This window comes from Hyperoodon ampullatus, assembly GCF_949752795.1.
Source record: "Hyperoodon ampullatus genome assembly, chromosome: 13".
Lineage (NCBI taxonomy): Eukaryota > Metazoa > Chordata > Mammalia > Artiodactyla > Ziphiidae > Hyperoodon > Hyperoodon ampullatus.
The window spans coordinates 1,799,074-1,813,845 of record NC_136926.1 but is presented as its reverse complement, the minus strand read 5'-3'; the positions used below and the strand labels follow the sequence as shown (position 1 = coordinate 1,813,845).

General features: G+C 45.5%; 1 protein-coding gene across 1 annotated transcript in view; it reads left to right on the top strand.

Moving 5' to 3' along the window:
• SFSWAP (splicing factor SWAP) overlaps nucleotides 1-14,772 on the top strand; it is a gene marked incomplete at its 5' end in the record, with an annotated part of 83,892 nt that overhangs the window by 35,625 nt on the left and 33,495 nt on the right. Inside the window, 4 exons of the mRNA XM_079717394.1 lie at nucleotides 219-312; nucleotides 1,253-1,424; nucleotides 8,643-8,873; nucleotides 9,979-10,169. Of these exons, the coding sequence (XP_079573520.1) occupies nucleotides 219-312; nucleotides 1,253-1,424; nucleotides 8,643-8,873; nucleotides 9,979-10,169 (688 nt within the window). The remainder of the gene's footprint in view (nucleotides 1-218; nucleotides 313-1,252; nucleotides 1,425-8,642; nucleotides 8,874-9,978; nucleotides 10,170-14,772) is intronic.

Below are 14,772 nucleotides of genomic sequence, written 5' to 3'. Positions count from 1 at the left end.
TCAGACACACACTGCACTTTGTTTTTTTCATCAAATAATGTTCCGTGCTCGGGTCGTAACACAACAACAGGAGGCTGTGGTCGCAGCATGATCTGTGCGATCGGCAGGGTCAGTCACTGCGAAGCCTCCGAGCAGCAGGTGTGGTCCGTCGGAGCCGAGGGGCGTCACAGCCAGCGAGCGTGTCTTGTTGAATGACCCGTCCCCTTCTCTGTTCCTAGGTTTGAGTTCCTGCAGCCGTGGCACCAGTATAATGCCTATTACGAGTTTAAGAAGCAGTTCTTCCTCCAGAAAGAAGGGGGCGAAAGCGCACAGGTACGTGTCTGGGAAGAAGTAATCCTCGGGATGCGCGCTAGTAGCGTTGGTTGGTTTTACGCTCACTTTTAGTTGTAACGTATGTCTTGCGTTTGCCGAATTTAACTTTTCCCACCTCTTTTGTCTTACATCTGTCGGAATCTTTGCCCCGTATTCATAGTTCATTGAGGATCATTTGTCCAGAATGTTGTAAACAAAGTAATCCTGTCTCTTCAAGCATTTGGTGTTTTGGTTGGCCGTTATTTTTAACTACGTTGGATGGAAGCTGTGTGTTATACTTCTGTTGTGTTAACATGTACTTAAATGCCTAAGTGTAACCACAGGTGCTCCCAGCTGACAGGCTGGAGCCACACAGGTGCTGCCCACCCACTGGCCTCGAGCGCCACCTGCCAGCAGCTCGCCTCACGACTCCCATCCCTGCAGACGTCCCGCACTTGGTTCTCAGGCACCCGTTGGAAGCATTGCCTCCTGTCCTTGTAATCCCTTTTCTGCCTCTCCTCTCCTCTCCTCAATTACGTGGACACCCTAATGTCTTTCTAAAACCTGTTTTGGTAGAGAGATGACGTAGGCTTTGCGTATCAGTGGATTTCTTCAAGCTTTTATCTCTGACTGCTCAAACTGAAGAAAATGGACTCATCTGTAGGTGCTGGGCATAATTTGCTGTTCTAAACGTGTTCTCAGCCATCCGTCTCCAAAGAAGAGCTAGTTGGCATTGGTTCGCAAAACAGTATTACAGGGAAAATACCTCCTTCCGCTCCTCTTTTCATTCTGTTGTATCAGAAAATAGTAAATCTGAGTTAGAAAGGATATTCCGTGGTGTTACTTAGGCAGTAACGTAGCCATGCTGTTGTCCCATGAAATGTATGTGCTGCATATCTTTTCTGACAAATCCTGTGTCATTTCCAATGGAGCAGTTCAGAGTCACGTTTAACCTCTGCAGGCTGTGTCAGCACCGGAAGAGGCTCCTGCAGAGTCTGCTCCTGAAAAGCCGGGTGACGTTGGGGACGATAGTGTGTCTGAAGACGTTGCCGACGCAGGGGGCAGAGGTGGCTCCTCGGGGAAGAAGGAGGTGTTGTGCAGCAAAGCCATCCCCGACGGGAAGCTGGTGAAAGGTATGCTGCCCTCGCTACCGAGGGTTCCAGTTTTGACCTTGTACCTCACAGGTGTCACTTCAAATTAGCAAGGAAGAATGCTGGACCGCTTAAGGTCAGGTGCCTTTAGCCACAGGACAGGAGGAAATGGCTGCCCCTTTTAAGTTGCTGTAATTAATGCAACTTGCTTATTTCATAGTACTTTCCTGATTTCGGGTTTGGGGTCATTTGGATATAAGCTCACCTTAGGTATGCATTCTACAGGCTGTTGCTAACAGCCTGTTCTAGCAATTTAATGGAAATGTTTAGAATTTTTCAAATAATGTTTTGTACCGCCCTCCTTGGACTTCTGAAAATATATGCAAACTATTGTGCCAATGGAATTAGTTTTCTTTATTTGTTAAGGCAAGTCCCTTGAGGGTCTCTACCAGGCGGTATTCCACTCGCTCCGTTCCAGTTACCTTTTATGTTCTTGGGAGGAGTTTCTCATCTACCAGGACAGACATACATGAAAAGAGCAAATATAAATAAATAGAAAGAAAAAAAAGCTGACACAGGCGCGGTAGCAGAGAACTCTGTGGTTGGACGTGTGAAGAAGCAGTGAGTTGCACCAGGTGGGAATGAGAAGGGCTGTGCAGAGCGAGGAGGGTTCCCAGAGCCAGCGGAGCTCCCAGGCGGGACGGCGTGGTCTGAGCCGTGTGGCCTGTTCAGACACGGGAAGTGGTCTGAGGGACCCGGGTGTCAAGGGGGGCACACCTGCCCAGGTAACCATGGCCAGCTTGTGGGGCTCTGCCTTCCTGCCGGGTCCCGGGGCTTCCAACAGGGGCAGCACACCTTACGGCTTAGATCAGCGGAATCACTTTCTGCAGTATGGTGAGTGTGTGAAGGGATGGAGGCAGAGAAGCCGTGCGGGGGGTTCGGGGTGGAGCTGGTGGCCTGAACTGGAGGAGGGGGCGTGGCCGGGCGGTGCAGGAGCCAGTGCCCGGATTAAAGGAAAAGCAGAGGAGATGCGGGATGGGCGGGGCGGGCCAGGATTGCAGGAAGGCCTTTTCTGTGCGTACAGATGCCTTTGCTGGTACAAAGATGGCGATCAGGAGTAACCAAAGTGACCCAGATGGGTAACAGGGAAACTTCAGTGATTTAGGAAAGCATGGAAGTACCTGTGAGCCTCTCAGTCCAGGAGGTCACCTGAGCACACGTGTTTAATCTCTCACCCTTCCCAGCCGCCTTCAACTCTCATTGGAATAACCAAAGGAATGTATTAGTAAGGAGAGAGTAAAAAGTTACTGCTCCAGAGGCAGGGGGAGGTACTGTTCGTGTTTAAGAGGGACAAGCCAGGCCACCGGACTTCAGTTCATAGGAAAGAGCAGGACATCTGGGGACTCGGTGGCAGTGACCCCGGGGGAACCCACTGTCAGCCAAAGAAGGGGGCGGGCAGAAGGCCAGAACCACCGGGAGCATCCACGGGGCCGCGGGTCCCCAACAGGGTGTGGTCGGGGCGCAGTGGGCCAGCCCCCGCCGTGGAGCGCCCTCCACGCTCCCGTGAGCAAGCGCCCTGGGACTCGGCAGACGAAAGAGCGCTCGCCGCTTCCCTCGTCGTGCCCTCTGAGCCTGAGGCGCCCGAGAGCTGCGGATGTCCGAAAGAACCCACCGCGCCCTCAGCTCCGTCAGGGTGAGGACGAGGAGACAGAGAATCACGGCTCCTGCAAAGAGGCAGGAGCTCAGAAGGCCACGATCCGAGCCTCGGAGCATGTGGGCACCTTGGAAACAGTTACTAAGTGACAGGAAAATTCTTTTAGTCTCTGATTCGTATTCTCACAGAATTAAAGGTACTGTAAAATGAGTGCAACCGATAATCTGACATCTGGAAAAGACTGTTTAGAGAAAGATTGCCAAATTTTAAAATATAATAAAAACACTAAAAATCAGATTGGATGAGAAGACAAGTTCAAAATTTTCCTCAAATTTCCAAGGAAAGGGATAGAGATGGAAGGAAAAGCGTCCAGATGGGAAAATAGACAGGTTGTCCTTCACGGGGGAGAAAAAGCAGGCTGGCACTTCAGATGTGTATCTATAGCATTAAATGCCAGGTAGTTAAGATCTATCTGAAATTTTGAATGAAAAGTATTCTGAATGCTGGAGGACAAAGATGCTTACAGACGCGTCAATGCCCTGAAATTAATCAGTCAGAGAAGGTGAGGACAATGAGAATATTATCCAAAAATTATCAAATGCAGTGAAAACTTAAAAGAAAAACCTATAACCTCATACGCTTATGTTGGTAAAGAAAAAGTAAAAACAGAACAAGCATTCAACTCAAGAACCTAGGAAGAAACTTTATATAAAATGCATGTAAGAAAAGCAGAAAGGGAGAATCAATAAAAATCAAAGCAGAAATGGGTGAGGATATAATAAAAGACCAGTAAAACTTATCATCATTGTACAAGTTTACAGAAAAAAAAGCAAATGCACAGCATAATGAGAGAGAAAACGGTATTTTTTAAGTTCACGAGAACAATATATTTAACTAAATTTGAATAAATTTGAAAATAACTGAAAAAAAGGTCTACGAAAATATATTGATAAATTGCTAAGTGTCTCCAGAGAGGCAGTAAAATGACAGATCTATAGGCCTGAAAGAATTTAGAAAACATTGGTCAGTGAAATACCTCTAAAAGTAGGCAGGCCAGGACAAAGTCAAGGTCAAGGTAGCTTCCCTCAAGAAAGAGAAAAACTTGTCTGATTAAAGCTACTCCAGAGCCCAAAGATGGAAAGTTAGGAAGCTCTCCAGCCCTAGTACCTTAACCCCATAAAGCTTAGCAGTCTGCAGGCCAGGACCCCTTGGAAACCCAGGTGTTAGCACCTCAGATGGAAGCAAGCTTGGAATGACAGTGAGAGCAGGTATGAGCAGGTGGGGTTCCTTGCAGCCATCCCAGTGCGGCATCCCACCAGAAAAATCTCCAAGTACAGTCTTACCTTGCTAACAGATGCTGGAAAAGCACCAACATTTCCTGAGACTTTTATGATAAAGCTTCCCTAGTATGACAATAATTGATGTTGGAAAAACAGGCTCTCCATTTTGAAAAACATAAGACTCTTACATTACCTCTGACAATTATAGTGATTCCAGATAGATTTAAGTGTTTAAACGTAAAAAATAAAATCATAAAGTAGAAGAAAATAAAGGTAATTTTTTTCTAGTCAGAGTGGAAAGGATTTTCTAAGAATTGAAGCCATGAATGATAAAGAAAGATAGGTCTGATGGGAACTGGGCCTGTATAAAGTTGAAAGACAAATGTCAGGATGGCAGTGATGGCTAATATAACAGAAGATAAAGGTCAAAATCCTTGCTATAGAAAGAGCTCTTGTAAATCAGTAAGAAAAGTCACTGCAGTAGAAAAACAAAGGACATAAAAAGGTAGTTCACAAAAGAAGGAAAACAGTTGGTCAGTGAATAAACTTTTTTTTTTTTTTTTTGCTGCATCAGGTCTTCGTTGCTGCGCGCGGGCTTTCTCTAGTTGCAGCAAGTGGGGGCTACTCTTCATTGTGGTGCACGGGCTTCTCACTGTGGTGGCTTTTGTTGCAGCGCACAGGCTTCAGTAGTTGCGGCACGCGGGCTCAGTAGCTGTGGCTCGCAGGCTCTAGAGCGCAGGCTCAGTAGTTGTGGCGCATGGGCTTAGTTGCTCTGCAGCATGTGGGATCTTCCTGGACCAGGGCTCGAACCCGTGTCCCCTGCACTGGCAGGTGGATTCTTAACCACTGTGCCACCGGGGAAGTCCTAAACTTTTAAAATACATCCTCACTAACAAGATACTGTTCTTTGCCTCCAATTTGGTAAAGTTAGAAAGTAACAGAGTGGGTGCGAGTGGCAGGACCCTCACTCACGCATTGTCCTTGGAGTGTTGTCGGTGAGGCCTCTCCAGGGGAGAGCCCGATGATGGGGACCAAACCCTAAATGCAGATGCCCTCCCACTCCTAGAAACGTCTGGCTCACCAGGACGTCTTGACCAGGTGTTCCTCCCAAGGCTCATGGGCTTTTAAAAATAAAAAATTGGGAACCATCATGGGAGACTGAAATCAGTTGGCATGTCCATACTAAGAAATATTATTGCCGTTTGTTAAAATGATGTATGTTGACATGGAAAGATGTCTAAACTTTTTCTATGGAAAGGTGTTGCTTACTAAGTGAAAACAGCAGGCTATAAAGTATGGTCCCATTTTTCGTGTGTTTGTACACATGCACACGTATGTGCCTCGGAACCATTGTGTTCAGATCATTTCTTTCCCGTATCTGAAGAGCAGTTGGTCTTTCATTTTGTTCACCTGTGTTTTCAAAATTTCCCATAGAGAATATATATTACCTTAGAAGTTAAAAGTTAGTAATGAAACTGGATACCTTAAGAAAGGAAGCATATTTGACGTGGAAGGTGGAGGGCCGGGCACCGTCGGCTCCCTCACGAGTGTTTCCTGAGCACAGGCTACTCTGCATCAGTGCACACCAGGGCCATGTTAGTCCTGCGGTCCTGCCCGCTCCAGGCTCCGGGGTAACCAGACCACGCACACAACACAGAACGTCAAGAGTGGCGTGAAGGAGAGAGGCCGGGCAGGGCCTGTCTGAGGAGAGGCTTCATTTGAGATGAGACGAGCAGGAAAGCCAGGCATGAGAAGAGGATGATGGCTCCAGGCAGAAGGCAGGGCGGGGCTGGAGCGCAGTGCAGAAGGCGGGAGCGGGAGAGGGGACCCCTCCACCGCGGCTGTTCATCCTTAACACAACAGGACACCGCTGAAGGCTGCAGGAAGTGCTGTTCGCGTGTTGTGATGTGACTTGCAAATAAGGTTCCAGGTAGAAGCAGCAGTTGTGTAATTGAATAATTCTACAAAGAAAATAGTTCCTGATCCCCTGCCTTCTGGCTGAGCTATGCTGGGAAGGTTACTTGACCTTTTTAGCCTCAGTTTCCTTATCTGTAAATGGGGAGGCCTGGTAGTATCTGTCTCCTCCGGGGGTTGCAAATGTTAACTGAGGTGAGGCATGGAGACTCTGCACATTAGTCAGTTCTTTTATTACGTCACTATTTTTTTAATATAAATTTATTTATTTTTGGCTGCGTTGGGTCTTCGTTCCTGTGCGCGGGCTTTCTCTAGTTGTGGCGAGCAGGGGTGACTCTTCATTGCAGTGCGCAGGCTTCTTGTTGCGGAGCATGGGCTTTAGGGCTCGCGGGTTTCAGTAGTTGTGGCATGCAGGCTCAGTAGTTGCAGCTCGCGGGCTCTAGAGCACAGGCTCAGTAGCTGTGGCACACGGGCTTAGTTGTTCCGCGGCATGTGGGACCTTCCCGGACCAGGGCTCGAACCCGTGTCCCCCTGCATTGGCAGGCAGATTCTTAACCACTGCGCCACCAGGGAAGTCCCTAAATCACTCTAAAGTATGTGTCAAACAGTGGTGCTGTTTGGCACTGTATTCGACATGCATTAAACTGTGTTCCAGGAGTTTTCATTTTAATATATTTGTTGATTGCATATTTTTTAATTTGGAGGAAGAGATTGGGAGTAATTGTTTTTAAATTATTTTGTGATATAATACTTTAGCCCAAGTTAACTTGAGTAATTTTGATTAACATTTAACTGAAGTTTTCTTTTCTATGTTTCTTTGACCCTATTCTTAAAGAGACCATATTGCTAGAGTATAGCCTATATATAGAGAGTATATAAACGGTTAATATCATGAAAGTATTTTCTTACGGAGAATTTCAAACAAGTACAGAAACAGAGCCTGGTGTAATAGTCACACAGCGCCACACGCAGTGCTCAGCATCCAGCTCCTGTGGCCGACGCAGGACACATCTTAGAACTCTCAATCCAGCCCACCCCCAGGATATTCTGAAGCAGATCCCAACATCATGGCATTTTATCCATCAGTGTGATCACACTTATCTCCAAAAGATAAGGGCCGTTCTTAACATAACCACGGTAAAATGGTTAATATTGACTCTCCCAGCAAAGTGTACTTTTCACCCCGTGTTATATCTTTGGGGGTTGTTAGGAAGGTAGACCTCAGCGCACCACGTACAGTGCAAGTGCATGGCGTTGCATAATCAACACAGAGACTGATTTTGCCCCCTTTTCATTCTGACTTATAAAATATCACTTTGCTAACATTTAACATCTTGGGGTGTGCTCTGTAGCTTGAGAGATTATTGACGAGAGATGATTATATGTCAAAGATCTGGGTTATTTACCAGCTTCAAGTCACACTTGAGTTTGGAACCGTAAAATGCTGAAAGTGGAGAAGCCTGGGGTGGGTGGGGGGGTGCAGCTGGGTGAGCTCACCTCCACAGTTATAGCCACATCAGAGCCTGCCTTCGGTGACCTACCTAGATCCTCTTCCCTCTCAGAGTCAGCCCGTTTGCACTGCACTTGACCTTGCCCTTCGCTGTGGTCTACTTGAATAGCTTTCATCAGTAATAACACATGGTTTTTAAAAATAAAGTATCTCATTACAACCAGTTAGGTGTTGTTAAGAGCCATTTACCGTAGTCTGAGGAGGAAGGGACCCCGTGAGTGAGTGTTGAGTAGATGGGGGGAGGGGAAGAAGATTGTTTCCTTTGGGGCCTTTGTATTTTCTCTTAAATTAAAATTTCCAAATATTCTAGGAGAGAAAAATTGAACCACCTAAATTTTCGTTACACTAGGTTTAAAATTTTCTTAAAGGTGCAGAGAATAGTCTGACATAACACCTAGCACAAAGTAGGCACCCAGTCAAACGTTTGCTGAATAAAGGAACAGTGTCTGCAGCTTGCTTTTGTAAGAAAAGGTTACCTTATACGGTTGGGATTTTTTAGAAGTACCTTTTCATAGTGGAGTCCCATCATATGCTTACTTCTGCAAACTCAGCAATGTGCTGAGCCCAGAAAAAAAAGGAAAACACCAACAAAAATTGACCATTTGCCCGTGGAGTGACCCCAGCTGGCACTCAGTGTGTGCGTCCTGACGTGGCCCGAGGTGGAGCCGGTGCTCTGCCGTCCCCTCCATCGGGCTCAGCATGTGTGATGTCCTTCTAAACGCCCTCTGACATCACAGGCACTGCCTGCGGCCCCTGAACCTCCCTCTGCGTAAGATGTGGCTCCACTCAAGACGGTGCTCCTACCAGCTCATGCTCATGTGGATGGTGGGGCCCGCGTAGATTTCTGCTCTGTGCTTCCAGTTACTTTAAAATGTATTACCATTTTCACCTTTTCTCAATAGCTTCATTTGCTCCAATAAGCTTTGCAATCAAGGCCAAAGAAAATGATCTACTTCCCCTGGAAAAAAATCGTGTTAAGCTAGATGATGACAGTGATGATGATGAAGAAAGCAAAGAAGGCCAAGAAAGTTCTAGTAGTGCTACAAACACTAACCCGGCAGTTGCCCCACCCTGTGTAGTTGTTGAGGAGAAGCGGCCTCAACTTACCCAGGAGGAGCTAGAAGCAAAGCAAGGTTTGTCAATATGTTTTAAACTTCTTAAAAGAAAAGTACATAAATACAAGATTAACCTACTAAGCCAAAAATACGAGACTGCCAACTCGAGTCTCCAGCCTTTGGAAATCGGAACCACTGGGGAGCCGTGTGGTGTTTTTGCTCATCTGAGAAGTTCTCTGTGGAGTGAGGAGCCCTGCTGTTCCTTAAGCTCAGATGCAGTGCCCTCGGCGGTTTGTTTTCAGAGGATACGCTGAGGGTGGCCAAGAAGGCTTTAATGGCAGCCTTGGGGCAAAGGCCCAGCCTGCGCGCCCAGCTCGGGCTAATGGTCCGAGCTGGGAGACACCTCTTTGTGAGGCCGTCTTCCTGCAGAACCATCGGACCCTTGAAGGTACTGGGGCCCAAGCTGGTTTTCAGGCTGTGGCTCGTCTTCAGGGGTCACGATGTGGCCACCGCTTGCCTCTGACGCATGGCTAGCAGTGTCTGTGGGGAACGTCTTGTCGTGTTCTGTCCCTCTTCCAAGGTAAATTCTGTTCTGCTCTCACTAAAGTAGTGACTTAACAGTTGCGTTTGCAGTACTTATCTGTTCTCACTGGTTTTGTATACACAAACAGACCACGCAACATTGATGGAAGGTAATTCTTTAACCACAGGATGCTCTGCTCTCGGGAACTAGCATTGCGCTGCTGTCCCCGAGCACACTTGTGTTCATGCATGTGTACCTAAATCTGCATTTATTGCGTGTGAACTGAACAGTGTGTCAGATCATTTGGAATAAAACACTTTTCACGGTGTTCCTTACCTGGTAATTTGGGCACGTGTTTATGAGAACCATTCCAAGGTTTTCATCATTTCAGGTTTCACTGCTGTGGAATCCCATCAACTTTCTGACTTTGATTTTGAATGTAAAATATGAGAAGTACCAATAGTAAGCATTATAAACTAATTCTCTGAGAATTCTGTTTGCCCGATTTGTTGACCTTTCCTGAAACCTGTATCATATTCATGTATTAAAATAACTGCATTATATTTCATGACCCTTTTACTGCCCATGGAAATTAAGATAGCAAGATATTTATACAGTACTGCTTGCTCTAAACATCTTTTTTTCTGTCTATTCCTTAAGCAAAGCAAAAGTTGGAGGACCGACTGGCAGCTGCTGCCAGGGAAAAGCTTGCCCAGGCGTCTAAGGAATCAAAGGAGAAACAGCTTCAAGCAGAACGTAAAAGGAAAGCAGCTTTATTTTTACAAACCTTAAAAAATCCTCTGCCAGAAGCAGAAGTCGGGAAAGTGGAAGAAAATCCTTTCAACGTAGAGGTAAGTTAAACAAGGGTCCATGTCTGTGTTCTGGGCAAAGCGCAGTGGGTAAGAGTGCCTGAGTGTGGATTCCTCTGGCCACTCAGCTCTCGAGCCTGCACGAAGGCTGTGAGCAGACGCCGCTCTCCTGCCACGTGGGATCGCGTGCTTTTCCGGGCAGACCTCGGAGATACCATGGTTTCAGGTCCAGACCATAGCAGCGAAGCAAATCACACGCATTTCTTGGTTTCCCAGTGTGTATAAAAGTTATGTTTACATTAATCTGTAGTCTATTAATTGTGCAATAGCATTATGCCTGAAAAATATATAGATACCTCAGTTTAAAAACCCTTTATTGCTAAAAAATGCCAGCCGTCATCTGAGCCTTCAGCGAGTGGTGATCTTTTTGCAATAGTAACATCACTGATCGTAGATCTAATAATGAAAAAGTTTGAAACATTACGAGAATCACCAAAATGTGACACAGAGACATGAAGTAAGCAAATGCTGTTGGGAAGGTGGCCCTGATAGACTTGCTCGACGCAGAGTTGCCACAAACCTTCAATATGTAAAAAACAAACAAACAAACAAAAAAAAAACGCGGTATCTGTGAAGTACAATAAAATGAGGTCTCTCTGTACTGTATAGCTGGGGTCAGTAAGAACCCGATGAAAACTCCCTGAATGCACATGCACACCAACTACTGGGTGCAGTGTCAGAGACGCGGAGCTCTGGGTCCAGGCTGGGAGGCTGTGCTTCGTGGTGAGCCTCCCAGGAGCTGCAGCAGAGCTTCGGCTGTGAGGGCCACACCAGGCCTGGACAGACTCGCCAGAGCACTGATGCTCCCGCCACAGCAGTGGCCCTTGAGCTCACACTGACGGCCAAGAATCTTACTCAGGGGTCTGTGTTAATAGCAGCACTTTAATTAAAGTGCTTTAATTAAATTAAAGGGCCTCTGTATACCCACCAGATAAGGATCAGATTGCATATGCTGTTGGGAAAAAACGTGTTGACATAGATGCTGAGAGAATAAGAAAGGCAGAAAACAAAACCATGTGTTGGGTTTGGGACTGTCATATGTGAAATGCAGAATAAAACAAAAAAAAGTTATTTAAAAAAAATTTTTTTTAATTAAAAAGAAAAGTAAGATATGGTTACCATCGTCTTCTCTTAAAGGGGTCAGATCCTCACAACTCTTTCCTAAGCTGTAGAACCAGAGCTTAGCCCCCGGCCCATTTCCTCCCTTCAAATGGCAGTGGGGCGTGGGGTGTTGGACTGCTCAGAACACGGCCTGCCCCGCTTCTCTAGGGGTCCCCAAACGTCTTTCGCAGCTGCCTTTTTCCTGTAACATAGAACGGGCACTGTGCGTTTTTTACTTTAATTATGTTGACATTTCTTAGCGTCTAAGGCCGTTATTAAAAACTGATTTTTGCTGCATGTAGCCATTGGTTTATTTGTTTCTCCATGGAAAGCAGCATTCTAAGTTCAGATTTTCAGCATTCTGTTGAAGGTCGAATCAGCTTTCTCACCTCAGGAGTCGGTCTGAAATTCAAATCTGGCAGGAGACCTCAAAAATATAGCTGGGTCAGACTGGGGAGCACGAATGCCAGCTTCCGTGAGAGCTTGTGGCCTGTGGGCTGCGCTCTGGCAGTCTGGGTGCTGTTGCCGTCCTCCTGGGCACCCGGCCGCCTGCTGGAGCACTGGCCTGGCCGCCTCTGTGCTTCCCTGTGCCGCTTCCAGAGGCAGCCGCTCGGGGAGGCCAGAGGCAGCCGCTCGGGGAGACCAAAGGCAGGCGGGCCCAGAAGAGCACCTGCAGTCATGCCCTGGCTTTGGGAGCACCTCTGCGCCAGGGCAGGGATGAAAACATGCAGCCGCTAAAACCGCCACAGATGGAAAAGCGGGGAGAGGCAGAATACAGAACAGCTCCACGGTTATGGCTGCAGCTGTAAAAACATGCATATAGTGCGGGGAGCGGGGGGCAGGGAGCTTAAGAAGGTGAGGAAGCTGCCACATGGGAGGGGTGTGAGTGAACTACTTTAATTTCCTTTATTTTGATGTCATTTGTGCAGGGAATATAGGGCTTAATTAAAAGGTATCTGCATACATAGATACTGTAACCCATTATGTTACATGGTTACATCTATATTTTCTAATAAAACTGTGGGGTTTTTGTTCGTTTTGGTTTTTTTTTAATATCTATATTGGAGTATAATTGTTTTACAATGATGTGTTAGTTTCTGCTTTATAACAAAGTGAATCAGCTATACACATACATATACATATATCCCCATATCTCCTCCCTCTTGCGTCCCCCTCCCACCCTCCCTATCCCACCCCTTTAGGTGGTCACAAAGCACCGAGCTGAACTCCCTGTGCTATGCGGCTGCTTCCCACTAACTATCTACCTTACGTTTGGTAGTGTGTATATGTCCATGCCACTCACTCACTTCGTCCCAGATTACCCTTCCCCCTCCCCGTGTCCTCAAGTCCATTCTCTACATCTGCGTCTTTATTCCTGTCCTGCCCCTAGGTTCTTCAGAACCCTTTTTTTTTTTTTAGATTCCATATATATGTGTTAGCATACGGTATTTGTTTTTCTCTTTGTGACTTACTTCATTCTGTATGACAGACTCTAGGTCCATCCACCTCACTACAAATAACTCAATTTCGTTTCTTTTTATGGCTGAGTATAATATTCCATTGTATATATGTACCGCATCTTCTTTATCCATTTGTCTGTTGGTGGGCATTTAGGTTGTTTCCATGTCCTGGCTGTTGTAAATAGTGCTGCAATGAACATTGGGGTGCATGACTCTGAATTACGGTTTTCTCAGGGTTTATGCCCAGGAGTGGGATTGCTGGGTCGTATGGCAGTTCTATTTTTAGTTTTTTAAGGAACCTCCATACTGTTCTCCATAGTGGCTATATCAGTTTACATGCCCCCCAACAGTACAAGCGGGTTCCCTTTTCTCCACACCCTCTCCAGCATTTATTGTCCGTAGATTTTTTGACGATGGCCATTCTGACCGGTGTGAGGTGACACCTCATTGTAGTTTTGATTTGCATTTCTCTAATGATTAGTGATGTTGAGCATCCTTTCATGTGTTTGTTGGCAGTCTGTATATCTTCTTTGGAGAAATGTCTGTTTAAGTCTTCTGCCCATTTTTGGATTGGGTTGTTTGTTTTTTGGATATTGAGCTGCATGAGCTGCGTGTACATTTTGGAGATTAATCCTTTGTCAGTTGCTTCATTTGCAAATATTTTCTCCCATTCTGAGGGTTGTCCTTTCATCTTCTTTATGGTTTCCTTTGCTGTGCAAAAAGCTTTTAAGTGTCATTAGGTCCCATTTGTTTATTTTTGGTTTTATTTCCATTACTCTAGGAGGTGGGTCAAAAAGGATCTTGCTGTGATGTATGTCATAGAGTGTTCTGCCTGTGTTTTCCTCTAAGAGTTTTATAGTGTCTGGCATTACATTTAGGTCTTTAATCCATTTTGAGTTTATTTTTGTGTATGGTGTCAGGAAGTGTTCTGATTTCATTCTTTTACATGTAGCTGTCCAGTTCTCCCAGCACCACTTATTGAAGAGACTGTCTCTTCTCCATTGTATATTCTTGCCTCCTTTATCAAAGATAAGGTGACCATATGTGCATGGGTTTATCTCTGGGCTTTCTATCCTGTTCCATTGATCTATATTTCTCTTTTTGTGCCAGTATCATACTGTCTTGATTACTGTAGCTTTGTAGTATAGTCTGAAGTCAGGGAGCCTGATTCCTCCAGCTCCATTTTTCCTTCTCAAGATTGCTTTGGCTATTCGGAGTCTGTGTTTCCATACAAATTGTGAAATTTTGTGTTCTAGTTCTGTGAAAAATGCCATTGGTAGTTTGATAGGGATTTCATTGAATCTGTAGATTGCTTTGGGTAGTAGAGTCATTTTCACAATGTTGATTCTTCCAATCCAAGAACATGGTATATCTCTCTATCTGCTTGTATCATCTTTAATTTCTTTCATCAGTGTCTTATAGTTTTCTGCATACAGGTCTCTTGTGTCCCTAGGTAGGTTTATTCCTAGGTATTTTATTCTTTTTGTTGCCATGGTAAATGGGAGCGTTTCCTTAATTTCTCTTTCAGATTTTTCATCATTAGTGTATAGGAATGCAAGAGATTTCTGTGCATTAATTTTGTATCCTGCTACTTTACCAAATTCATTGATTAGGTCTAGTGGTTTTCTGGTAGCATCTTTAGGATTCTCTATGTATAGTGTCATGTCATCTGCAAACAGTGACAGCTTTACTTCTTCTTTTCCGATTTGGATTCCTTTTATTTCTTTTTCTTCTCTGATTGCCGTGGCTAAAGCTTCCAAAACTACGTTGAATAACAGTGGTGAGAGTGGACAACCTTGTCTTGTTCCTGATCTTAGTGGAAATGGTTACAGGTTTTCACCATTGAGAACGATGTTGGCTGTGGGTTCATCATACATGGCCTTTATTATGTTGAGGTAAGTTCTCTCTCTGCCTACTCTCTGGAGAGTTTTTATCATAAATGGGTGTTGAATTTTGCCAAAAGGTTTTTCTGCATCTATTGAGATGATCATATGGTTTTTCTCCTTCAGTTTGTTAATATGGTG